General features: G+C 40.6%; 2 protein-coding genes across 2 annotated transcripts in view; both read right to left on the reverse strand.

Annotated features, from left to right (window-relative positions):
* Positions 1–15,621, reverse strand: part of LOC134660695 (protein purity of essence) — a 130,281-nt gene extending 114,660 nt beyond the window's left edge. The window contains exons 1-8 of the mRNA XM_063516475.1: positions 15,447–15,621; positions 13,219–13,316; positions 12,207–12,343; positions 11,204–11,324; positions 10,291–10,481; positions 10,130–10,258; positions 3,219–3,382; positions 1,024–1,159 (exon numbers count right to left, since the gene is read on the reverse strand). Of these exons, the coding sequence (XP_063372545.1) occupies positions 1,024–1,159; positions 3,219–3,382; positions 10,130–10,258; positions 10,291–10,481; positions 11,204–11,324; positions 12,207–12,343; positions 13,219–13,316; positions 15,447–15,568 (1,098 nt within the window). The 5' untranslated portion in view covers positions 15,569–15,621. The remainder of the gene's footprint in view (positions 1–1,023; positions 1,160–3,218; positions 3,383–10,129; positions 10,259–10,290; positions 10,482–11,203; positions 11,325–12,206; positions 12,344–13,218; positions 13,317–15,446) is intronic.
* Positions 15,622–17,866: 2,245 nt separating this feature from the next.
* On the reverse strand, positions 17,867–19,714 carry LOC134661218 (RNA-binding protein 45-like). Its single transcript, XM_063517189.1, has one exon. The coding sequence runs from the start codon at positions 19,474–19,476 to the stop codon at positions 18,037–18,039; it is 1,440 nt and encodes a 479-aa protein (XP_063373259.1). The 5' UTR covers positions 19,477–19,714; the 3' UTR covers positions 17,867–18,036.
* Positions 19,715–20,123: the final 409 nt, after the last annotated feature.

A 20,123-nucleotide genomic window follows, 5' to 3' on the forward strand; every position in this document is an offset into this window, starting at 1 on the left:
GCAGAAAAATACACTTCTTTTTTTTTAAAGGCGGCAAGCTAATTTTTTTAATGGTTGTATTTTTTTCTGTGAAAATTAATGGAAAATTAGAACGTTGCTTCTGTAAGTTCTGTAAAATATTTCTATTTCTTGCACCATTTTTGAGAAAAGCACTATATATGACTCGGCTGGAAGGCTACTTGCTGGCTTCGGATTCAATTAAACGGACTCCCAAGGTCGTCCGTTTAAAACGAATCCTCAGCCTGCAAGTAGCTACTTCCGAACCTCGACAATAATGTACTATTGTAAGATACGGTCCGAATTGCGGATACGTACTATTTGTCAACTATGGTAGAAATTCTTAAAAGTAAGATAATTAATTTTGCGTGATGATCTGTGTATTTTTTGAGTTCGTTATTTTAATTGTACAATAAAATACCTAAAATATAGTATTTTATCAGTTTTTATGAAATCTTAAACTTTATTTTTATTTATTAATTATTAAGAATTCATACTCGTACGTGGTTTGGAACGATGCGGTCTGAAGTTTTTCGGGGGTCTATTATAAACCGTGAATATACTGTTGAATGTCGTTTTAACTTTTTTTTGTCTGTTTCTTTTTGCTAACAGTGTGAAAGGGACAGAGATAATAGAACCCAAGTATTTCGAACTTTTATTAGACCCCGCATGTTGAAATGACATTTGACTATAAAGGTCACTTGAATGTCATTTTGTCTCACTCAGTGAGCAAAATCGCATTTTGCTCACTGTTTTTAAGAATCAAAGTACCCTTGTTCGAGCTGCTGAGGTGAAAAAAATATTACCGTATTTTTGTTGTATAGTTTATCAATAGTTGGGTCCACTCACACAGAACAAGCCGCTCGCAAGGAAATTGCCGCGCAAAGCAGCTAAGTCGGTAGAGACGTGACTCGCCCGAGGCAATGCGGCCGAGGCACGTCTACACAGACCAAGCTGCTTCGCGAGGCGGCTCGTTCTGTGTGGACCCTCCTGATTAACAGTGTGGATGATAATGCAAGACCATACCTGGGCGGTAGCACAGAGCAGCCAAGCGGTGCTGACGTCACTGAGCGTCGATATACGCTCGGCGGTGAATGGTTCGAGGCAGGGCAGAGAGAGCGCGAGGCGACACACCAGCACTTCGTTCACGAGGAAGTGTTGCCTGTTAAACAAACATTAATCAGATAATCAGTCCCGTTTCTTGGATTATTCTGAAGGAATTAATAAATACGTTGTAATAGTATCACTTAACGCACACCCATTATGCACAGTCAGTATCAAATAAAGAGTGACGGCCAACGTGGCCAATGACTGACTTGACTTGTAACTTCTGTAATGTTTCTTCTCAATTGAAAATTGATGTAATGAATGACTTATTATAAGTATGAGAAAAGTTTATTTCAGGGGCCCGTTTCTCAAAAGCTTGTAACTTTGAATACAAGCGGAAGTCCCTTTCTAACAAAAGCTGTCAAAAAGTGACATTCGCTTGTACAGTGCCAGCCACTTGAATAGCCTCACTCACCAAAATTAATATTTCTCATAGTTATATAAAAAAGAGATATACATTAAACATTAAATATGAAATAAAACAAGAAGCCTTGTAATAGTAAATAAAATATTTATTGTTATCTAATCAAAGTTTTAAGAAATAACGTCAAACAAATAATTGACCCTTCCACTTGAATAGCCTCACATGCTAAAAGATACTGTTTAGTTATTAAAACTCTTTCGTTTAATATTTCGTATACCTTCCATTAGACCTTATTAATTCGAAAATACGATTAGGTAGTGATTCATATAAAGAATGTATGTAATTAACGTCCACAGAAGCCCAAACAGTGTAAATAGCTTGAATCAGTTCTTCTTTATTACTAAACTGTCTTCCGTTGTAATAAACTTGCCGAGACAGCCAACCCCAGGCATTTTCCATGATGTTCAGATCAGGGGACAAGGATGGCCAATCTAGAACTTCAATCTGGTTTTCTTCAAACCACTTTGTAACTATGGCTGACGTGAGTATGGGAGCATTATCATGCTGAAAAAACATTTTTTTTCTACCTATTACTTTTCTGAACTTACTTTTTGTTTCTTTTAATAAATTTAAATACTTTTCAGCATTTAGTCTTCCGTCTACCACAATTAAATCAACAGTACCATAGTAAGAAATTGCTCCCCAAACCATAACCGATCCGAGAGTTGAATGATGACGTGATAGAACTTTCGGTTCTTTCCTTAGGTCATGAAAATTATATTTAAATCCATCTGGACCATCTAGATTAAACTTTTTCTCATCACTAAAAATCACATTTCACCACTCGGTTTTCCAGCACATGTACTTTTTAGCAAAAGACAGTCGACCCGCCACATGTTGTTCGCGCAAAGGAGGTTTACTCATGATTTTTTTTCGTTTGAGGTGGGATGATGTTCTAATAATCCGTCGAACTGTAGAGAGAAATGCTCTAGTATTTATTTCACTAGCTATTTGCCTGGCGGTCTTGGTGGAATTTGAAGCAGAGCGTAAAATAAGTCGACGTTCATTATCCGTAGTGGCAAATTTTGTGCGTCCTGTATACTGGTGGCCGTAATTTTCCTTATTTTTACCATAATTATTAATAACTTTAGGGCTGCGACCTATTTTTTTAGCTATCTCACAATGGGATAATTTTAGAGTTAAATAAAAATTAACCTTTTCAATTTCTAAACTTGTAAGTTTTTTACCACGTCCCATAGTCCCAAAAACACTGTGTTTATCGCGTTACTGCAGGTACTTAATAGAATGCCATCTGTATTATCTAATCATAATAAAATAAATTTGAAAGCGAAACTTAAATGCACGGTTTGGACGATTATGTTACACTGAGGCTATTCATGTGGAGGGCCCGTATTAGCTCTTGCATCCACGACGTTTCGCGCGCAGACAAGTTCGGACTTGTTAATGTGTCGTTCGATCAACGTCAGGGCGTACAATTCAAATTTAAGATATATTGATAAAAATAATCACGTATAATTATAATACTCAAAATATATAGGTGAGGCTATTCAAGTGATTGGCACTGTATTACAAGTTACAAGCCTTTGAGAAACGGGCCCCAGGTCATGTCTTTTGAACCTTCATTATGTGATGTGGCTTATTGTATCTAAATATAAAATTCTGCCCTTACATGACGACCCTGCCAACTTCCCAAGACTTGTCTCGATATACAACTGTCTTTAATACTCACAGTGACGCGTCCGAGTTGAAATGCGGAGAGACCGCCGTATCCTTGGCCGTTTCCCAGCGGCTCAGGTAACGCTGTAGGCACGGCAGAGCTGAGCACACTTTGAGAATCACTGCGCCCGCTCTGAGTTCCATTAGGAGTGATGCGGCTGTGTTCGACACCCATTTCTGTTGGCAATTATAGTCTGAATTCGTTTCATGTTATGTTTAGACCCATAAGTAGTAGTAGTAGTAAACCATTTTATTGTACAATAACAGGTTCACATGAAATTCACATAAATTTAGGTACAAAGGCTGACCGATAGAAAATCTGTGTTTTCAAGCAAAAAGTAGTTAGTTACGTTAAGTTTCTACCATGGAACAACCGTCTAAACTATTTGTCTAGTCTAAACTCCAAGTAAGTGAAAAAAATTTTCAATTTCGTTTTTAAATCACTAGAAAAGAAAAGCAAACAAGCGTTTAGAGTCTCTAATGGCAAGCTTACTGTAGCGATGCTACACGGTTTCCCATACTAAAAACATACTACACAACCTGCAATGAATGAGTGTCGCATTTCCGACAAAATAACATATACCAAAGTATGACAATTATGTAAAACTGTAGTATACCTTCTCAGCTGTAGGTTGATCAAAATACCCCGCCTCCTGGCTGGCTAGATTCGAAGAAACAAGCCCAAAGAGAATGCCACTCGAACGGAACTTGTCACCCGGGTTGTGCTGAAATTACTGGACTGAACCTGGCTTTGCGCATATCAAAATGATCCTTGTGATCCACTCTAACTGCTCAAATAGGTCACATCCTAATCTAATTAGTATTTTAGAATCATTTATAAAATTGCTTAAAATTATAAATCATAAATATGTGGGTCCTCCATCGTTCGACAGAGGAAACGTCAAAATAAACGAAGGTTTCGTTACTGCATAGGCAGGGAAGATATTCCGAACGAAACAATGTAGGAAATAGTAATAAAAGATGTAATTATTAATTATTATTGTTAACAACTTAAAATAATTCAAGTATTAATGAACATTTGTATTTTACAAGAATTACTGGATTTAAAAAATGCTCGAGTTGGTTTGAAGTTTAATGCATTGATGTGAATCGAAACGCAATTGACGGGTTGGTGGACTTTTCGAGAGGTGACAGGTCAGAACACTTGGGGGGTTTTTGGGTTTGTCGGGACGACGTGGGCTGGAAGCTTGTCCTAGATCGATTGTGGGAAAAATTGTCACGTCTCCTCCTGCCGCCCGGCTCAGCCGGTGGGAACTCGGACTATGATGTAGGCCCGTTTCCGTGGGTGAATCGCGTGGGTGATTCGCGTGAGTGAAGTGCGCGTCCCGGTGTACCCTTCGCCGCCTTCCGAAGGGGAAACATGGTGGACAGTCGTGCTCCCGCGCACGTCAGCGTGTGCCGCCAGCTTGGCGGCGCGGCGCATTGACGCCGCCTCCCACCGCAGGGCGCTGCTTCGGCCCGTGGGCAGCGTGCCGGACGGCGCTACCAGCCGTTCGACGACCCCCCAAGGTTTCAGCACACGGCCCCCCCGCGCACATCATCGAACTCCACGGCGCGGCGTACCCGCGCCGTCCCATAGCCGTAGGGCACGGCCCCGACCCGCAGACCGTGCGTCAGGCGGCCCAGAGCGCCGCTTGACGATCCCGAGGCTCTTCATGCGGTCCCGCCCGCGAAGATACCGGCTGCCGCGGACCGTTCTCGCCCTGGCTTAAAGAAGTTAAGGCTCGACGAACGGCCGCCGCCTTCTGACCACATCCGCCTGCTGCGGCCAGCAGCAGTGTTTCTCCGGATAACGACCTTGCGCCGGATTCGTGAGTGCACCAAACTTAGTGTTAGATTTTGGCCAAAATCTCGCGTCCCGTTTGATCTCGCGGCCGTATTTTTAAGGCTCTAGGACTATATTAACGTTCCCCCTCAGCGGTCGGGGTATTCTCTGTTTCCCAGCGCCCGCATCTAGCGAGGTGCCATGTAAATAAGGTCTGTCACCGATTTGGAAAGTAAATTGCATGATACACATTTGGCCTTATCCTTTATAGCGCCCTATCCCTACTCTCATAACCAGGTTTAAAGCAACAAGAGGTCCTTGTATTTCAATGGTTCAGTGTCTTGCTGCGAGCCTTATCCGGCATCTATTGTTGAGCATTTAAAAGTGTTGAAAGCATAATCTTAACAAACCACAACTATTCGGCCATCGCCGCTTCAAAAAATTCTCATTTTTATACACTACAATGGCGCCCGAACTTAAAAGCTTTCTAAACATTTACCCTGGTTACTGTGAGCTTGGAAAGGTGATAATAACAATTTATAAAAAAAATTGTCATTAAAAAAAAAACTTAATATTTAAAAAAAATTGTTGAATTATTGGAGTTAAAAACACAATGTCAATTAATTTGTAAGTTTGCTTGTGGCAGGGTAGCAATTTTATCAATTATTATAATTTTTATTAGGCTACACTATGACTAATTAGCATAGCGCTCAGCCACTTATTATTTTTTTCACCACGCTCCATTTGAGAGCATAGTGGTAATTTATTTTAACACTTCATGTGCAAAGTGAAGTGTTATCAATTTATTATACTTTATTACATACCCTGACACAAGCAAACCAGCTTTTTCACCGACATGCCGGACGGGGAAGGAGAGGAATTTCATGAAGTAGGTGGGGTAGATAGCTAAGCCACCCACCCCTACCCGTGTCTAATACCTCATTGTTTAATACGCGACCACTGGGTGCCGCATTGGACACCCGCCCGCCCGGTCAACCCATTTCCCACACATTTCAAAAGTATTAAAATATTTATCCACTTTTACTTGTCAAACCAACTCAAACTTAACATTCTGAAGACTTAGTAGGATAGACGAGACGCTCTAAATTATTTTTTTCGGTTTTGACTTATTCGGTTCTAAATAGAACTATTTTATAGAACTTAAATGTTCACATTATTTGTTTTGTTTGAAATTTGAGGAAATTGGCCTTAGTACCAACCTCAATTCCAGCTATCTTTGCATAGCATTTTTTATGTTGTACTGAAACATGCACCATTTGTATTCGCTAAAGGTAGGGAGATGTCGACGAACGGCATGCTGCATTCCACATGGAGTAGTATTCCTGATTTGTCACATAACCTCCGAATTTCCGACTGCTAGAGCAAACCGCTTTGTAGTTAAGGTAATCTGAAAAATTCAGTTACCATTTAATCTCAGAGCATTGGTTAAGTGACATTATGCTCAATATTATATTTTACAAGGTGTATTTTCAAGCTAGCAACTTATTTTTAATTTTCGGGTGAACTTCGGTAACAACCCATTTTTTTGAGTATGCATACTTCCTTGACTCATTTGGTCAAGATTTTTTCAAGTGTTTTCTAGAAAACCTTATTTTTTTGTGACTACACACCCTAAGGGTCCAGGGTGATTCATTTATATGGGATATAACTCACTGACTTTGACATGAAAAAGAAAACCAAGTTTTTTCTTTTTCACTTAGTGTAAGCCCGCTGGCTACACATTGGAAAATGACTTGAGTGTGAGCTACAAGTTAGCCTCCACTATAAGTGCAATTACTAGGTATAAACTAGCAACTAGTTACCACATTCCATTAAGGTACTAGTAGTTTTATAGTTATAGGCATATAAGCATAGTAGAGCATGCTATATTAAAACATAATTATTAGTATTGTACTATGTATATGACTACTAGTAATATACTAAATAGTAAGAATTGAAAAATATAGTTGAAAATACTTGATATTTAAATTAGGTTTTAAATACATTAGTTAACCATAAAATAGAGATTAGCTTATTGGTAGTTACATTGAAAGTGGTTAGACCGCTCAACTTAGGATTATTTTAAATGAAATCCAAGGGATATTTTTAGTTAGGTTGTAGAAACCACAGTGTACTAGCTAGACACTGTGATTTCCAATACATAACATACAAGGACATAGGTCTAACAAGTAGTAATAAAACTTTATAGTCCAAGAGACGGACATAAGTAGACTAAGTTTTAATAATAGCCGGCATGCTCAACATATAAGTCTAAGCTTAGGGTATAACAATGATATATGTTAAATGTATATGTATATATATGCATGCATAATTAACGTCCTAATAGACTTGTTGATTTCGGGAAAAATTCTCCGGTTACCCCGGCTGCCTCGGTTAAGCGGACTTAACCTCTTTGCCGAGAGAGGGGATATTGTAGCGATGCTACACGGTTTCCCATACTAAAAACATACTACACAACCTGCAATGAATGAGTGTCGCATTTCCGACAAAATAACATATACCAAAGTATGACAATTATGTAAAACTGTAGTATACCTTCTCAGCTGTAGGTTGATCAAAATACCCCGCCTCCTGGCTGGCTAGATTCGAAGAAACAAGCCCAAAGAGAATGCCACTCGAACGGAACTTGTCACCCGGGTTGTGCTGAAATTACTGGACTGAACCTGGCTTTGCGCATATCAAAATGATCCTTGTGATCCACTCTAACTGCTCAAATAGGTCACATCCTAATCTAATTAGTATTTTAGAATCATTTATAAAATTGCTTAAAATTATAAATCATAAATATGTGGGTCCTCCATCGTTCGACAGAGGAAACGTCAAAATAAACGAAGGTTTCGTTACTGCATAGGCAGGGAAGATATTCCGAACGAAACAATGTAGGAAATAGTAATAAAAGATGTAATTATTAATTATTATTGTTAACAACTTAAAATAATTCAAGTATTAATGAACATTTGTATTTTACAAGAATTACTGGATTTAAAAAATGCTCGAGTTGGTTTGAAGTTTAATGCATTGATGTGAATCGAAACGCAATTGACGGGTTGGTGGACTTTTCGAGAGGTGACAGGTCAGAACACTTGGGGGGTTTTTGGGTTTGTCGGGACGACGTGGGCTGGAAGCTTGTCCTAGATCGATTGTGGGAAAAATTGTCACGTCTCCTCCTGCCGCCCGGCTCAGCCGGTGGGAACTCGGACTATGATGTAGGCCCGTTTCCGTGGGTGAATCGCGTGGGTGATTCGCGTGAGTGAAGTGCGCGTCCCGGTGTACCCTTCGCCGCCTTCCGAAGGGGAAACATGGTGGACAGTCGTGCTCCCGCGCACGTCAGCGTGTGCCGCCAGCTTGGCGGCGCGGCGCATTGACGCCGCCTCCCACCGCAGGGCGCTGCTTCGGCCCGTGGGCAGCGTGCCGGACGGCGCTACCAGCCGTTCGACGACCCCCCAAGGTTTCAGCACACGGCCCCCCCGCGCACATCATCGAACTCCACGGCGCGGCGTACCCGCGCCGTCCCATAGCCGTAGGGCACGGCCCCGACCCGCAGACCGTGCGTCAGGCGGCCCAGAGCGCCGCTTGACGATCCCGAGGCTCTTCATGCGGTCCCGCCCGCGAAGATACCGGCTGCCGCGGACCGTTCTCGCCCTGGCTTAAAGAAGTTAAGGCTCGACGAACGGCCGCCGCCTTCTGACCACATCCGCCTGCTGCGGCCAGCAGCAGTGTTTCTCCGGATAACGACCTTGCGCCGGATTCGTGAGTGCACCAAACTTTAGTGTTAGATTTTGGCCAAAATCTCGCGTCCCGTTTGATCTCGCGGCCGTATTTTTAAGGCTCTAGGACTATATTAACGTTCCCCCTCAGCGGTCGGGGTATTCTCTGTTTCCCAGCGCCCGCATCTAGCGAGGTGCCATGTAAATAAGGTCTGTCACCGATTTGGAAAGTAAATTGCATGATACACATTTGGCCTTATCCTTTATAGCGCCCTATCCCTACTCTCATAACCAGGTTTAAAGCAACAAGAGGTCCTTGTATTTCAATGGTTCAGTGTCTTGCTGCGAGCCTTATCCGGCATCTATTGTTGAGCATTTAAAAGTGTTGAAAGCATAATCTTAACAAACCACAACTATTCGGCCATCGCCGCTTCAAAAAATTCTCATTTTTATACACTACATTACGCCGTAGTCTATGCTTGCAACTCCAGAGGTGAGCCAACATGCGAATTGCCGAATCTTCTAAACTGGGATTTACATTATGAGGAAAAAGTTTTTGGCAAAAATTTCATTTTTTGGTACAAGCTATCGCTGACTGTACTTTTCTTACGACAGACAACTAATACTCATCGAGACAATTCTACAAACCCTAACACAATTAGGTTGCGTTGTTTCATCACAGAGTTCCTATGGCCACCTCCTGTCTCCATCATCAGATCAGTTCGATGGTACCATAATATTGCATTGTCACCCGGAAACCGGGAAGTGGATCAAATTTAACTTGCAAGATTTGATTACAGACAGACAACGGGACAGGTGAAACTTAATAAAAGCTTGTAAAAGAGATCCTTGTCAACTTTATAACAGGTAACACTTAGCCGTCAAAAACAAGAGAGACCTGTGAGACTTTCCCCCTTTTGGAATAAATATAGTGTACCCATTTTTTGGTGGGAGACGGGTCAAGACCGGGATACGTGGAAAGGGAGGAGGGAGGCCTTTGCCCAGCAGTGGGACACTCTAGGCTCATATAAATTTATATAAATAAACCCATTTTTAGGGTTCCGTATCCAAAGGGTAAAAACGGGACCCTATTACTAAGACTCCGCTGTCCGTCCGTCTGTCACCAGGCTGTATCTCACGAACCGTGATAGCTAGACATTTGAAATTTTCACAGATGATGTATTTCTGTTGCCGCTATAACAACAAATACTAAAAGCAGAATAAAATAAAGATTTAAGTGGGGCTCCCATACAACAAACGTGATTTTTGACCGAAGTTAAGCAACGTCGGGCGGGGTCAGTACTTGGATGGGTGACCGTTTTTTGCTTGTTTTGCTCTATTTTTTGTTGATGGTGCGGAACCCTCCGTGTGCGAGGCCGACTCGCACTTGGCCGGTTTTTTAGATTTTACCTTGATGTCAGCTTGTGGCTGGGCACTGTCGTCGTCCTCGTCGTTGGCGGGCGCGTGCGGCGCCAGCGCCGAGCCGGCGCTCCTCAGCGGCTCGGTCAGCTGCTCCAGCAGCGCGTCGGAGCGGCGCTGCATGGTGGTAAGTTGACCATTTTAGATTTTACCTTGATGTCAGCTTGCGGCTGGGCACTGTCGTCGTCCTCGTCGTTGGCGGGCGCGTGCGGCGCCAGCGCCGAGCCGGCGCTCCTCAGCGGCTCGGTCAGCTGCTCCAGCAGCGCGTCGGAGCGCCGCTGCGTGGTGGAGACGGCCTGCTTCTCGGCGGCGGTCGGTTGTGTTGTCGATGTTGTGGCGGCGTCTGCATGAGAAATAAGCCGGTCTTTATAAAATATGGCAGCCAAATTCGTGTGAGGGAAATTCCGTACGAGGGGTATTTTTCTTATTTTTACAAGCTTTTATTTCACTTGCAATGTACGAGGGGAGGCTGAAATATTCGCGGCCTAGGCTAGAAAAAAGGGAAAACTTTAGAATAAATCTATGCTAATTTTTTTCCCGCCTCTTTGGCAGTTTAAATATTAACAGTTTTGAATGATTCACGATTAGTTTCGAAATATCGGGAGCTCGAAAACAACACAAAAGATAATCACGGTTCATATCCCGGACGATATAAGTCTAGTTTAAATATTGCCGGCATTACTAACGATTAATAACGATTAATAATTAACATTTACTTTAATACTCTCTTTAATTTGTTTTCTAAGGCCGCGAACTTTTCACTCGTCCCTCCTATGTAAATTATGTTTGTACGGGTCAAAACTTGGACTGCGTAAGCGCGATATGGAACGTGCTAGCGCCATCTGTTACAATCTTGTGGCACGACGTTGTCAGTGACAGAGGATACGCCACAAAAACAACCATAACAGAGTGTAAAAGCACGTAAGATCGGTTTTCCTAGGATAGCGGTGCCGTCATATAGCGGCCATCTCCATACTAAATACGGTTAAATATGGATGTCGTAGTATTTGTATGGAGACGGCCGCTATATGACGGCACCGCTTTCGGGGGAAACTAAAGCTGTACCAGGTATGATGACGTGAGCGGGCAGTTTGGCGCTCTTGAGGAGCGACGTAAGGATGACCAGGTCCAGTTGGGGGTAGCCGCCCCCCTCGATACCGCACAGACCCACGATGGGGAGAAGGAGCTGGATAGAAACAAATTTCAATTAAAAAAAAATTCGACACCTAAAAACTAATGCCTACGTCATATCTTGGGATTAGTTGTCAATATTACTAGAATCCGTCTTAGCTAATTTCGCACCGACTTGAATAGAACAAGTGAGGTAGTGTCATTATAAACGTTATATTTTCATAGAAATTTGACGTTGGTGAACACCATACTTTGTCTTTGGAAATGGCATGCAGAGTTCGCACCGTCCAACTCTAACTTCTCACTCAGATGGTTAAATAGTTAAGTGGTAAACTAATATAATAAGAAACATATGTCCTAGTTTGGCTGTAGGGTTGCTCCAAAATGGAGACCATATAAACATTGTATTAGTTAGCATGTCTTAGTTTTGCATGTATTTCTTTTAGCATAGTTTTTGTTTTCAAAATTGTATGTTTTTTTAATTCTGTAGAGCGGTCACCACGACACAGGCCTAGCCTAGTGTGGGACCACTGAGCTAGTTATGTTATATTATCTATTTTCTTTAAAACGATTTTTTTTTAATTCAAGAAGAGACGCCACACCAGCGTCGCCCGAGCGTCGGCGTCTAATCAACTTTATGGCTGGCGCTCTGTGCAGTGACACCATTTTCCATACCACTGACTAAACGACGACGCTCAAATGGCGCTAGTGTGGGGTCTCTCTAAGTGTAAGGCCTGAGTGGACGCTCGAGTTGGGCGTGCAGCGGGGCGTGGCGTGCGGCGTGCATGTTAAACAAATGCAAACGTATAGGAGCGGCCTTAGTGCACGCTGATCAAATTACTTGTGAGCTCGACGCTCCGCTGCGAGCGTCCACTCAGGCCTTACACTAAAGTGCAGTTTTCCAACTTTTCCAGGTATAACAATGGTTGTAACTAACCTGCTTAACGGACACATTCGTAGCAGCGGTAGTGGTAGAGTCCTCATAGCTGAGTCCGGCATCGGATAGTTTCTTGAGGATCTGTCGTAGGATTACGCGGAACGCGTCGCGTGCCGGCCCTTGCTGATCGGGCGACACTGTGGACGTTTCATTTATTTTAACACATTCAGTGCCGAAAACCCGACTATCGGGTATTTTATGATTTCGTTCCCAGGCCGGACGACCCGATAGTCGGGATCGTGGTACTACAGCTTTATATGGCGAAATTTTTGTGGCCTGGCGCGGATGTCTTGTTTGGCTGGGTGGCAATGAATGTGTTAATCTAATATCAGGGATGAACTTTACAGAAATCGACGAAGTCTTATGCCTCTATATGGCTAGTATAACTAACTTTTCTTCAGAGTAAAGACAAAAAAAAATGGTTAACGAAGGGCATGAACACCAAACAGAGGGGCTACCGCGAAAACCGAATCTCGCAAATTGCGGGGATCTTTCTCTTTTACTCCAATGAAGGCGTAATTAGAGTGACAGAGAAAAATGCCCCAAATTTGTGAAATTCGGTTTTCGCGGTAGCCCCTCAGGTGCAATTCTACTTGGGTAAATATATACTGGTGATGAAATGATGATGAATGAAAAAAACGTTCAGAGGGTCTGCCACGACATCGAAAATCGAAATTTCTTTATCTCCTAGTTTAAACACGTCTCATGGCAAAAGAAGCTTGGGGTGAGGCACGTATGAGATGGTCTAACGCTATGAAGAGGTCGGCTGGCGGCAGTTTGCAACGTGGAGTCCACAACATGCAGGCTTATGACCGCACAAAATGTTGACAAATTACATGTGGTCTCGACTCTGAGCAATGAGGGAATGAGAAAGAAGAATAATCTGTCTCTCTCTTGAAAATTCGAGTGATGGACAGGCAGACAACGAACTTTCGATATACGATGTTCGCAGCAGGTACGCTCTCTGTACCTATTGCATTTATAGTTGAAAATATTCAGTTAAAATACTTACAGTTTGAAGCGTTGACTGTGATAAAATGCGCGGATAGGCACGCGAAACATGTGTAGAAGAGATCATATCTTTCAGCATGGTTCTGAAACTCGTTTTCACTGTTAACAAAAAAAAAACATTAATATGACTCATTAACGTTAGACGGTACAGTCACCTGCAATAAAATCTTGCCTGAGGAAGCACGCAATTGGTATTATATCTGGCAAATAGTTATGTATCTCGCAAAATATTTAATCACACAAACGGGTCTACCGCGATATAATTTCATTGTTTTTACTTTTAATTCCAACGTTATATCGCGATTATATCGCGGTAGACCCGTTTGTGTAATTAAATGTGTGTACAAAACGCGAGAGTTTAAAGTGTTATATCTCGTAAAATTTAGAGCCGTAAGTGTTATTTATTAATATTTTTTAGACACATCTGAAAATAACTTGAAGACTTAAATGTCTAAGTACCACTTGCACCATTCCATTAACCCAGGGTTAACCGGTTAAACCTGGAGTTACTATGGTTACTAGTACAATTTGAAAGTGGGTTAACTGTTTAACCGGTCAACCCCGGGTTAGAGGGTTGGTGCAAGTGGCGTTTACTAGTTAAAAAGGAGTCAAGTTTCCACATAAAGACTAAGAGTCAATAAAAACTGACTCGAGTTAGGACTCGACTCATTAAGTTGAGTACCTACTTTAAAGAATCCAAGAAAAATCTTTGCATAAAATTGCCTCAATGTCTAAGATAACAATAACTTCGCTAAGCGCGTGGCGTTACGCTTTAAAAGATTCGCGATCAGCAATAATATAAGCATGTGAGATTTTATTAAAAATTACAAAAATGTCAATTAATTTGTAAATTTCAAATTAATTGAATCTAGGTGCCTTGTGGTAAGCACATAGAAGAGCAGATTAAGTAATAAAATAAACAATTATAAATATTATTTTTATTAACTTGTGGGTCGAAAGCAAGGCTCGGAACCGGTTTTTTCTTCATACAAAAAATATCGGTATTATTTCGTTCTTTTTCGTTCTTTGGCTTATTATTTCATTTTTAATGGGACAATCTAATAATACGAAGGTTTTACCTAAATACATGATTCAGTCCTACGTAAAGAGCATAAAATAATTAAAAATACTGGGCTATTTTGGGTTTTACAAAAAAACCGGTTCCGAGCCCTGGTCGAAAGACCCCATGCAAACTATGGTTAATTACGAGTTACACTAGCCGAAGCGAAGGTGTTAATGTATTGGATTCGCTTTGTAGGATAAAAGGTTTCATCATATTGAGCAATAATGACTAATTGTGTTGCATTACTTATTATTGTCACAAATACATCTATAACTGCTCTGCAAGGCACTGTCGGTTCTTCCTATGGTTTATATTGGGAATAACAGTTAATGAAGCCATATAAGGCACCATTCATCTCATGTTCAAGGTATAATCACTATTTTACTCATTTCAAAATGGACAGTCACCCCTATTTTATCTACCTCCCTCTATAATGATTCACATTTGAGATTTTCCTACTTTTTTAAGATGGTTATAAATAGCACTAAAAACTCTGAAGACTTAAACTTAGATTTATTTAGATTTGCAGAAGGATTATTCCTATCAAAGAATATAGCGTCAGCCTAAATAGCAAACCTCGTAACTCCATTTCAAGGAAATTAGTAATCGCTACCTTGGACAACAATACTTATAGTAACAAACTACCCCGGAGGAGTTCCGAGGTTTGCGACTTAGGCCGACGATAGATGAAGAAATATTATTTAGTAACTAATGAGTCATTAGTTATGACAAACCGAATATGTTGATATAAAATATCTATTTACAAATACAGTAAGGATAGGTATGTCTTTAATTTTATAAGAGATCTGATTCAATAGGAATCTTCTTAACACGCTGGCATGCCTGTTGAATATTTCACATGCAAGTAATATCTGTTTTGTAACCGCTTTGTTGAGATCAAATAAGTATTTATAGTGTAAAATTGAATGCCCAAAAAACCGCATACGAATAGCGGCTTATTATTATTAGCTTCTCTCTAGAAAGTCGTACTACCGATAAAAACGCTCAATCACAATTCAATCAATATCGTTCAATAACCTAGACTTAAAGGACTAAAATTTGCCTAAAACTGTAAGGGAATTAAAAATAATCGTAAATATGCTGAATAATGGTAAGATGAATCAAAATTAGGACGTTAGTATTATTATACAGACAGGGACACTCACCTTTTGAGGATTGATTGTATTATTTCTGCAGCATCATTTTTGTCGAAAAATGGGCCGTACAAAGCTGTTAATATTGGTTTAACTGTAGTAGACCACTCGATATTCCCTCCCGAAGCAGCCATTATCGCACAAATATTTTCTTTTTCGACTTCTTACATTTGCTGTACGTATTTCTGTTCTGTCACTTTGGTATTAGGTAGATCTACGCTGTCTATGGTCAGTGGCACAGATACATCAGATAATGCCAGAATACGTCACCATTTGCGTATATTGTTTATGGTTTACGCACGTGTTCCAATAATAGTATTTTATACATATATATTAAAATGGTTCTTGGTTCTTATTAATTAAACAGTTTTAAAGAAGTATCAGTCAAATTTAAGCAAATAATCACGGAAACGTGAAAATGGGATAATTTAACTGATCATAGACAATATAAGAACAAAGGAGGTTTTTACTCATAGAGCCCCCTCCATGAGCGTGAATCGCGGCTTTGCTCCGCGATTCGCGCACGAGTATGGAGGGCCCTTAGGCCCCTTAGGGCCTACCCCGAAACTTCATTATCACTCTTGCGCATTCAAGCGACAGAGAGGCAAATAACGAAATTTCGGTTTTCGTCATTAGAGTGACAGAGAAAGGTGAACTACGAAATGTTTGAAAAACTAGTGCCCTAATCTAGGTCTCAAAGCTTAGATCCTGCATAGAAATGTGATGGGATTTTGTAGCTGAATGTACCTTTTTTACTAAATAAGCCCGCAGGCATAAATAACAGGTAGGGGTTATAAAACAGTAATGAATACTATCAGCCATAGTTAATAGTATTTTATGCAACCGTTGTTTAAGAGGGGTCAAAAAAGGCGAGTGGCGTGAGTAACAATTTGAGGCGAAGCCGAAAATTGTTAATAAAGACGCCACGAGTATTTTTTGACTCGGTTAAACAACGTTGCATACAATACTTTTTCTACGACCAAACACTTACTTTGAAATAAAATTGTAAATTTAACAAATATTTTTCATGTCATCTAGTGGACTTCTACCTACGGTATTACCTGTTTTTAGTTATTCTTGTGCTATTACTGATATTTCTTCAGGCGTAGACACTAAGGTTTTGTCTTCATCCATTTTAACTTGAAAGACACACTGTTTTTTAACACAAAAGTTAAGTTTTCATTCGACAGGCACAATAGTATTCATATTCAAGATTCACAATATTCAAGAAGTAGCAAAGAATGGAGGGTACGAGCGGGAAAAGAATGAATGAAATTAAAAAAAAAACATGTCTATGGTTCACTTATTTGTCAGATATGACATTCACACCCATAAGCGAGAGCGAGAAAGATATATTTCTTTCTCGCTCTCACGTATGGGTGCGACGAACCAAGGTCGCGTTGCGGTGCGACAGTGTGTTATGACTATAAGGTTGGCAACAATGTATTTTTTAAGTGGCCATTACACGAAGTATCGTAAAAGAGCCAAAAAGATACTGCGTGTATGCACAAATGCTTTTTTAGGGAATAGACTAAAGACTTGTCTTGACAACTTTAAGATAGGGTTTTAAAGATGTGTGCACGACCCTTTAAATGACAAATAAAAGTACGGGAGTAGAAAATAGTATTTTATGCAACCGTTGTTTAAGAGGGGTCAAAAAGGCGAGTGGCGTGAGTAACAATTTGAGGCGAAGCAGAAAATTGTTAATAAAGACGCCACGAGTATTTTTTGACTCAGTTAAACAACGTTGCATACAATACTTTTTCTACGACCAAACACTGACTTTGAAATAAAATTGTAAATTTAACAAATATTTTTCATCTCATCTAGTGGACGTCTACCTACGGTATCTACCTACGGTATCTACCTGTTTTTAGTGATTCTTGTGCTATTACTGATATTTCTTCCGGCGTAGACACTAAGTTTTTGTCTTCATCCATTTTAACTTGAAAGACACATTGTTTTTTAAGTTAAGTTTTCATTCGACAGTACAGGCACAATAGTATTCATATTCAAGATTCACAATATTCAAGAAGTAGGTAGCAAAGAATGGAGGGTACGAGCGGGAAAAGAATGAATGAAATTAAAAAAAAGCATGTCTATGGTTCACTTTTTTGCATCTTTTTTGTCAGATACGACATTCACACCCATAAGCGAGAGCGAGAAAGATATATTTCTTTCTCGCTCTCAATTATGGGTGCGACGAACCAAGGTCGCGTTGCGGTGCGACAGTGTGTGACGACTATAAGGTTGGCAACAATGTATTTTTTAAGTGGCCATTACACGAAGTATCGTAAAAGAGCCAAAAAGATACTGCGTGTATGCACAAATGCTTTTTTAGGGAATAGACTAAAGACTTGTCTTGACAACTTTAAGATAGGGTTTTAAAGATGTGTGCACGACCCTTTAAATGACAAATAAAAGTACGGGAGTAGAAAAAATAAATTTATTCATTGTCTCAATACACTTCAAGCTAAAAATACTCTACAATGAATCAATGCATCAACAGTTTTATCAGTATTCTCTGACATCCTAAAAACAAGTGTGTACAGCAATCTAGCACATATACAGCTTCTTTTAGGCCAGCATTATCAAGAAGGACTTAGTAATCGTATCTAGTCCTTTTAGTAGAACTTTCATCGTCATCTGGTTTTTCTTCTGCAGGCAGCACTTTCATACGAACTCCACACACCTCCGCTCCGTGCAAAGTCTTGATTGCCTCATTTGCTGCTTCAACTGATGCGTAACGGGCATACCCAACAGTCTTGTTTGGTAATGTGTACACATTGATAAGGTCACCAAAACGACAGAATATGTCACGCAATACAGTCAAAGACGGGGGTTGTGGTTTGCAAATCAAAAAGCATCTTTTGGCTACTTTGCTGTCTATGTCGGCCAAGTCCTTTATAGAGGGTAGTTTTACGCTGCAATAATTTAAGTCTGTGCTGTCTGGGATAGTTTGATTCGACATGCCTGCCGTAGCCATCTTGATCAACTTGGAAGCTTCTGAGATAGCTTCGGCCAATTGAGCCAAGTCAGGAGAAGTTGACTTGGCTGTGGCGGCCATAACATTTTTAAGATTGCTTACAGCATCAGGTATGTTATTAAACTTTTGTTCATGCGGTTCAAATTTTGAGTTGTCCGGTTTAACAAATATCTTTAAGCCCGGTGGGTACTCAAACTTGTTGAGTTTTTCAACTGCATAAGCTGCAGACACAGGGTTTGAGTATTGTACTGTCCCTTTACCAAAGTTTCTCACCAAATCCACAAAGTACTGGCACTTCACCATGCCTGGGACTATATCGAAGAACCTCTCTACATGCAACTGTGTAAGGTACGGACAACACATAAAGCTAATGCTAGTATAACCATCCGGCCGCACATTCATCATAGAGACTAACGAATTTCTCATGTTTGAAGACGACCGAGCTAGAGAACTAATGTTAGACTCAAATGCTGTCTCCTGCCGTCTGTGGTGCCCCTTAGGCATGGCAAAGATGGCTCTATACTTCTTGTCACATTTCTCAAATGCTGTGGCTGCTTCGGAAAACTTTCTGAACTTAACATAAGCAAACCCCTTGGAGTCTCCGCTGGATCTGTCTCGCTGAATGTTTATTGACTCGATGTCACCATACTGGCCGAAGTCTTCCTGCAAGACGTCTTCGTTGGAAGTTTTCGGTATGTTCAAGAACAGCCTCTTGTATTTTTCGTGGTCTAGATCGTCAGATTCGATCTCCGAGCGGTTGGCGGCGACCATAACTTTTAACGGGCGGCTCGCGTTCGGCAAGATTTTGAAATTCATTTCCTCTAAAGCACGCGCCGCTTCAGAGGTTTTATTAAACTTAATGTAGACGATACCTTTGGGATCCCCAGTGTTGTGGTCGCGGGGCATTCTGATGTCTTCAATGGTCCCATATTTTGAGAATGATTGTCTAAAATCATCTTCACTCAATCTTTTCTCGCAAACTATAAACAACCTGGAGTACGTTGGGTGGTCTTCTGATCCATCGTCGCCTCGTCCGTATTTCCGCCGATGTTCCATTGCAATAAATTAACGTAATGTTGTTCTTAGGGTAGTTTTAGCTTATAAGTCACGCTAGAAGTTAACGGCAGCGATAATAACCGATATCCGATAAAAAATAGTACTTTAAAGTAAATTATCGATAAAATTAACTTCAGCACATATATGTAACAAATCAAGATGTTAAAAGGACAAGAGAAAGTATTCCTATTTATATACAAAGCGCCACGCCAGTCGGCAATCTTGTGAATTGTGATGTACTTGTACTTTACGCTGTGCTGTGATGGATGCCCTACCACAAACAAACGTCAAACAGTCTATTTTTTTCTCTTCACAGTGTTGCCTGAGCAGATTTTAAAAAATCCTCAATTCAGGGGGAGGACAGTCATGTGACTGTGTGACTGTGTGTGTTTATATGTATAAAGCCCTTTATTCAAAAAAATAGCGCCACCTTTATCATTGAACACTAAACTTTTTTTTAAATATGGCTACATTTTATTTCCTCAGAACGTCCTAAAAGTCTCGTATCTAGGACATGCAACAAACAAAAAACATTTAATAGAACAGAGTATTTTTATGGCCATCGTTGCCATGGAGGCGATTGTCACAATAAAAAACATCTTTGTCAAATAAAACTCAAAATATAATATTTTCGTATTTATTGTACT

Source organism: Cydia amplana, chromosome Z, assembly GCF_948474715.1.
Source record: "Cydia amplana chromosome Z, ilCydAmpl1.1, whole genome shotgun sequence".
In the NCBI taxonomy this organism is placed as follows: Eukaryota; Metazoa; Arthropoda; class Insecta; order Lepidoptera; family Tortricidae; genus Cydia; species Cydia amplana.

What these genes read in the sequence shown, in the direction of transcription:
- LOC134661218 (XM_063517189.1), bottom strand. Translation starts at nt 19,476, where the DNA reads ATGGAACATCGGCGGAAATACGGACGAGGCGACGATGGATCAGAAGAC.